A 6,513-nucleotide genomic window follows, 5' to 3' on the forward strand; every position below is an offset into this window, starting at 1 on the left:
GAGAAGGGGCAAAATGGCAGATACAGTCTTCAATTATGTTGCATTTCATGTGAATGGAAATAACGGTCGGCTAGCAGATGCACGATTGAAAAGCTAGATGGGGGAGTGGGACATTTATTTGGAAGCTGAAGAAAGATGATTTGAAGAATGAAGAACAGCTTTTTGTTTCTTTTCTTTTTTTGCTTGAACATTATTTGAAACAAAAATAATTTCCACTCTGTTGGCTATTCAAAAATGATTCATTGTTTGGATAGTAGCCTTTGGCAACATGCTACAAACGACCCCTCATCACATTTGATCAAGTAGGAACAATGTTTAACATGTAAGATGAGTGAGACTGATATAAAACTTGAGGTTTTTGAAAGCAATATCATCTACAACTCAGCTGATGAGCACACATTGAACAAACACTCCAACTGTGCTAATTGGATTCTGAAAAGACCTCCAGACGAAGACCCTCCAAAAATGGACTCCCCCTTTAACTGAGTCAACTCATTGATGTTTTGTTTTGAGACAACCATCTTTTGTGGCAGTAAAACTCAACATTGTCTTTCGTTTGAACTCCTCCCACTCGTATTTATGTCAACAAATGACATTGAAAGGAAATATATGAGCGGGACATTTTTTTGTAGCACTCAGCCACTTCACTGGACACACCACTGTGACATCCCGATATTTGAAAAGCGATCCTGAAAGCGTGATCATTAATGGTCGGTTAGCGCCGTCTATATTGACGTTTGCAATCTAGCACATTTGATTCCACTCGGCAAATCTCATGGGAAAGTCTGACAAAAAGCAGATAAAGCCAAATATTCTCATCATGTGCAATAATACATTTAATTGTATTTTGGGGGACCAATTTAGGAATGTGCTTTATAAAAGGCAGCATAAAAAGGCTACCACAATAAAGGCTAAGTGCTTTCTAAACAACCGATTGGACGTCATTATGCGGTGTACCTAATGAAGTGTCTGATGACGCAAGAATCAAAAGATGAAAAACGACTGAGGTGTAGGATTAAAGTGCATTCAGGCGGGCGGGGAGCACTACAAACAACAGCCGTCAGTCTTCTTCGTCACTCCACAAGGCCTCGTCTTCATCCAGATCCACACCCTGGAAGAGTCTGCAAACAAACAAACATTGGGGAGTGTGTCGTTAGCACAAAATGTTGGCAGGCAGGCGTGTTGGCGTGAGGAGGAGGACGTGACTCACTGATTGTAGCAGGGCGAGTGTGGGTTGTTGAAGTGACTGTACGGGTTGGCTTTGTTGAGCAGGCCCAGACACAGCCAGCAGAAGTAATGGCGGCATGAGGTGCACGTCATTTTGTTGCAACCGTCCACTTTCTACACACAAAAAGGATGTCGCAGAATCTGGAGCAAGTGTGGTGTAGTAGCAGCCCGCGACCAACAGGGGAAGCACCACCCCTCACCTGGATGTTGGTGCCACAGTAAGGGCAGCATTTGGCATTGTCGTTGAGCCAATCTCTGCTAAAAGACTCTTCCACCGCTTTTTGTATCACCCGCTTGCCAAAGCGCTGCTCCAGAAACTTTTTGGCCTCAGCCGTGGCAGACAGATACTCGTCTCGAAGGCTGCGCAATTCTTCTGTGCCACACCACCACCACCCCCCAAAAAAAGAAGAGACATGAAGTGGAAGCATTCGGAGATCAACACCAAATTTCAAAAAAATAAAAAATCGAACCAAGTGGAGGAAATCTTGTGAGTCTTAAGCTTAGTGAGCACGAGTGATAATAAACATCAACAACACTTGTTTGACCAAGCAGATGCTCATTCAGCATGGCCTATTAAACTCAAACAAATCTAGCAGTAAAACTTTGTAAATACGCCATCTAATGGTGAACTAATTTATTCATTTTAACAACCCACTACTGATCTCCCAAAAATATGTTTTATCACACCAACACACGTTTGTTTTATATAATGGTAGGTGCAGTAATGGCTAATTATATCACAGAGGTGGCGCTGTGTCCGACGGGAGGCTGACATGTTTGGCAGACCATATGTTTGCTACGGATACCCGAAGTTGAAAGAAGTTGGCGAACGTAGTTAGCCCCAGTGGTACTTGCAGCTGCTGTCGGAGCCAATGGGTCGACCGCCCGCCGCTTACCTTCCACAGCTGGTGGTCGTCAGCCGAGTCCCGTCATTCGGTCTCGGGCCGCTTGTCTCCCTCTGCTTTGCTCTCGCTAGCTTTTACTAGCATCTTGTTAGCCGCTCTGGCTAACTCCTCCTGCTCGCTCGCGCCAAATAATAACTGGTAGTAATTGGTGGTTGGCATGCAAATGTGCATCGTAGTGCGCAAGCGTAAAAATCCTTGTAATTTATTAGTTCACCACTAAATAATTCACACTTTTATGAATTTGTATAAAATAGTGACTTTTAAACTAAACTACAGTCGGGATGGAAGTTTGGAGAGCTTGAGGGTAGATGAGGATTGCAAGACGGATGTGAGTAAATGTTACCTGCGGGGATCTTGCAGTGCGAGACCCCGTGGTAGCCCATCTTGCAGAGCGTGCAAAAGGCGTACTGGCAGACGGAGCAGATGCCCATGGTGCTGTCGGGCTCCACCATGACGGCCGTGCCGCACGCGTGGCGGGGGCAGTACACCACGTCGGCCATCAGGTCCAGACTGGACTGGAGCAGCAGGCGGTCGTAGCGGGCAAACAGCTCTTCGTCCACCAGCTGCTTGACCTAGCGAGGCGAGGGCGGGTCAAACGTTAACAACCGACCGCATGCTCGGCGAGTAGACGGCGGCGTGCTACCTGCATGGGCGCGGCCACAGACGAGCACTTGGGCTCGGGGCAATTGAGGCACTGCACGTTGCCGTCTCGTATTTGGATCTGGAAGTATTCTGTCATGCAGGATTTGCAGTAGACGTGCTGGCACTCCTTAAAGCAGAGGCAGGTGGCGCCGCGCTTCTCCGTCAAGCAAATAGCGCAGCAGAAGGGCGTGGCGTCAAACACTCTCTGCCGTTGCGCCTGGTCAAAGTCCAGCAGATGAGGTAGGAGGTCGGCGCGCGTGTCCAGCGACAGCACGGCCCGTGGGTCCGGCGGGGCCTCACACTTTTTCTTCTTCGTCTTAGTCTTCTTCTTCTCCCAGCTATCGCAAGGACTTCCCACTTCGCCTGAACAAAATTGCAAAGAAAGAAAAAAGTTTGGCAGTTGTAAGAAGCACTAGAGCTGAATGATTTTTTTTTATTGCATTTGTTCCCCCTCAATATTGTGTTTACACTTTAGGGGAGTCAGGCAATTACAATTTGTAACCGTAATTAATCGCATGACTTAAATAGTCACGATTAATCGCAAATGTTATATCTGTTTTAAATGTACAATAAAAAAAACTGAGTTTTCATACTCTTGTTAACATAAAAGTGGGGGGGAAATGTTAAACTAGTAGAAATATATGGCTGCATAGTTTAGTCATTGCTACAGTCATTTCATAATTCATAAAATTTAGTTAAAATTAAAAAGATTTACTATAAAAAGTGTGATATTAATTTGTGTTAAGGTAATTTTTTTGCCACTAGATGGCATAATTGCATTTGTAAGACCTTGACAGCTCAGTGCATTTTTATTTTCATATTAAGAGTTATCTAAACTTTAACATGAAGTAACATGTCAATCTCCACAAATATGTGCATTATTATTACATGTATTACAGCAAAATTTTGACATGAACGTGTCTGCTGCATTGACTGGAATTCCCCCAGTACAGTCTTTCCAAGGGGCAGTCATTAATCGCTCGTAAAAAAAAATTGTGGTGTTAAAGGAATTCCAAGCGCAGGTAAGGCCAGCATCCGAGATTTGAACCCCTTAAAAGTTTTGGAAGTTTGACCTCTCCACAGATGACATCAGCCTCAACTTTGAATATCACATTAAGCTTACAATTCATCTTCTGAGGCATCAGCCAAAGTTTGGTTATTTTATTGTTGAACCTTATGGTATGTTCTTGCTTAAATGCGGTCCACACTTCGGATTGTTTTTAAACAAGCTAGTTAACAGCTATAGCTAAAAACATTTCCTAGTTACGATGCACAGTTTGCACACTGTCTAATAATTGCTTATTTTCATACACTTATATTACAATTTTGACTTTTGTGCTGTTGGGAAATGAAACTAGAGACCTCAAGGAGGTTATTTGTCAAGAAATCTCAAAATCGACAAATAATGTCCAACTGTCTAATATTGTCCAATATCTCCACATTAATCCACCTGACATGGGGACCATTTTGCCAGAGCAGATTAAAAAAAAGTATTAATTAAAATATATATATTTAAATTAATTACACCTATTTTTTTTTTAATTGCATTCAAGTTTAAATTTGAACAGTTCTGCAAAAAAAAAAAAAAAAAAATTTTTTTTTAGGAATTTTCATACGTGCAGCCTACCATTCACACCTGCGGCGGCGTAGTCGGCTTTCCTGCTGCTCGCCTTGCTTTCATGCCTGCTGACCAAGAGTGGCGACTGAATGCTGAGGAAGTCCAGCACATCCTCGCTGAGAAACTGAATCCACGTGAAGAGAACCACGCAGCCTCGGTTCTCCTCCCATAATTCATCCAGACGTCGGCACAGAGCGCTCATCTGACGACAACGAATAATGATAAATAAAATGGTCTGCCGCCATATTCTTATTATGCATCACACCTGTCCTCTGGTCATCCATTTTGAGCTGACGGTGAATATTGGCGAATTTGTAGATGGATAGTCTTCAGGAAGCTCAAAGTTGAGAACCAAAGGCGGCAAGAAGCTGATTTTATATTCGATTTGCTTCTCCCCTGCAAAAGATTGGAGAGAAGCGGAAGTATAATAACATTTGAATGTGATAAGTCCATTCTTGTCATCATTCATTTTCCCTCAACTTTCATAAATTAAAATATCAATATAGATTTAGACAGACAGGTGTTTGGACTTGGAGTCTTAATATTGCACAACATAAACATTTGCTAAAAAACGACTAAATTGGAGTTATCCCACTGTAGTTGTCAGTGGCTCAATTGAGTCAATAGTTTTGCTCTCACTGTACCTTTGATGACAACTTTGAAATCGGGGGGAAGCGTCACGCAGAGTTGGATCTCCCCCCCCTGGGCAGAGTCCGCTCGATGGAACTCCTCCTCATAGATACTTGCTAAGGCAAGGAGCTCATCCTCCTGGTCTGCCTTGTCCTGAGACATTTACATTCCTGATAAAACAACAGTAGTAATTAGGACTGGCTGGTTAATCTTTTTTTTTTTTCAAAAATGAAATATTTATTTTTCTCCCTCCTGACGTGCACGGCTTAAACTAAGTACATGGATGCAAACAAAGAGGAGCTTGCATACAAACTTAGCAATTTGCTCGCTTATTTGGGGACTTTTTGACTCCTCTAATGCCTGTTTAAAAAAATGTGAATACCAAGTTCAATTACTACAAAGGGTCAGGATAATGTTATAGCTTATGTACATATATGTTGGAGACTTTAGGTTAATTATTCCTTTCCACCTTGTCCTCACTATACAGATCTGGATGGGCCACACATCCATCACCTCTTTATCCCCAAAGACAATATATATTGACAATTATTTGGTGAACAAATTTTAGCCGCAAGTCGTTTTTATTAACAGCTGGAATAACAAAAAACACACAGTATTGTTGCGCATGGAAAGTAAACACGGGAAGACAAACCGACAGAGGAGCAATGACGTACACGAGTGCACATTTGTCAACTCCATGGCAGCCGACGTCATTTTCACGTGACGTAATGTCACTAATTTACTTTATTTTAACAAAAAAAAAAACCTGAAGCTTACTTACCTTACCCAAGTGGTTTAACTCTCACCTAAAGTATAAACAGCGGGTGCGTGGTATTATTGGAGAGGGGGGGAAAAAACGATTTGCCAGCAGCTAACGCTAGCCTTCCTCGTCTGGGACTGACGTAAACAGTTGCTCATGCCCGACCTCGGCCAGCGCTTCTCTAACTTGTTGTCATAGCGTCGACATTTTCCCTTCCCACGTGTGTGCGAGACATCAAAAAGTCTACTTGATGCCACGCTGAAAAAGAAGTGAGAAGTGGGTAAAACACGTTTCTTACCTTAAAAGTGCCAAACGCTGTACAGTAGACTTGTGCTCCGTTCCGATAGCGTTACTCTACCTGATTGTTGCAGGCAGCGACCCCGCCAGGCTTGGAGGTACCGTCGCAGGTAAATAAAATAAAAAAAATACACAAACTGAACTGTACAGGTGAATTTACTCGTCGAATTTTTAACAACAGATTTTAATGTCTTTTAAAATTGAAAGATTGATTTTGATGCTAAAACAACTCTATGATACAAATTGCAATTCCAACCCAGACGGGACAGACATTGGTCATAAATGGCTGTTTTCCAGCCTCATAAAAATACTCATTAAATAGTGCTTGTAAAATGAGGTCTTCATTTTAACATGAAAACAAAATACTGCATGGGATTTTTTTCTCTCCAGTTGCAATAGTTTGTTTTGGGAAAGGCAAATTGCATGAATGAAAA

General features: G+C 42.4%; 1 protein-coding gene across 4 annotated transcripts; it reads right to left on the minus strand.

Annotated features, from left to right (window-relative positions):
• Positions 1–501: 501 nt before the first annotated feature.
• Positions 502–6,157, minus strand: rnf14 (ring finger protein 14). 4 transcript variants are annotated; one of them, XM_086057707.1, is made up of 9 exons: positions 6,081–6,157; positions 5,037–5,192; positions 4,658–4,788; positions 4,411–4,594; positions 2,776–3,137; positions 2,476–2,704; positions 1,428–1,600; positions 1,211–1,341; positions 502–1,121 (listed from the first exon to the last, which is right to left on the minus strand). In XM_086057707.1, exons 2-9 carry the CDS (start codon positions 5,182–5,184, stop codon positions 1,061–1,063), a joined length of 1,419 nt encoding a protein of 472 aa, XP_085913833.1. In that variant the 5' UTR covers positions 5,185–5,192; positions 6,081–6,157; the 3' UTR covers positions 502–1,060. The 4 variants fall into 4 exon arrangements, with proteins under 4 accessions (XP_085913833.1, XP_085913832.1, XP_085913830.1 ...); XM_086057706.1 differs by having other exon boundaries at positions 1,428–1,597; positions 4,402–4,594; XM_086057704.1 differs by having other exon boundaries at positions 4,402–4,594.
• Positions 6,158–6,513: the final 356 nt, after the last annotated feature.

This window comes from Leptonotus elevatus, chromosome 16, assembly GCF_054856555.1.
Source record: "Leptonotus elevatus isolate MCC_2025b chromosome 16, RoL_Lele_1.0, whole genome shotgun sequence".
Classification (NCBI taxonomy): domain Eukaryota; kingdom Metazoa; phylum Chordata; class Actinopteri; order Syngnathiformes; family Syngnathidae; genus Leptonotus; species Leptonotus elevatus.

Excerpts from the sequence above, each read along its gene's own strand:
- rnf14 (XM_086057704.1), bottom strand. The coding sequence starts at position 5,184 with ATGTCTCAGGACAAGGCAGACCAGGAGGATGAGCTCCTTGCCTTAGCA. Across the intron at positions 3,138-4,401 it reads CGCCGCCGCAGGTGTGAATG|GCGAAGTGGGAAGTCCTTGC; the intron begins GTAGGCTGCACG and ends AATTTTGTTCAG. Across the intron at positions 1,601-2,475 it reads GCACTGCAAGATCCCCGCAG|AAGAATTGCGCAGCCTTCGA; the intron begins GTAACATTTACT and ends GGTGTGGCACAG.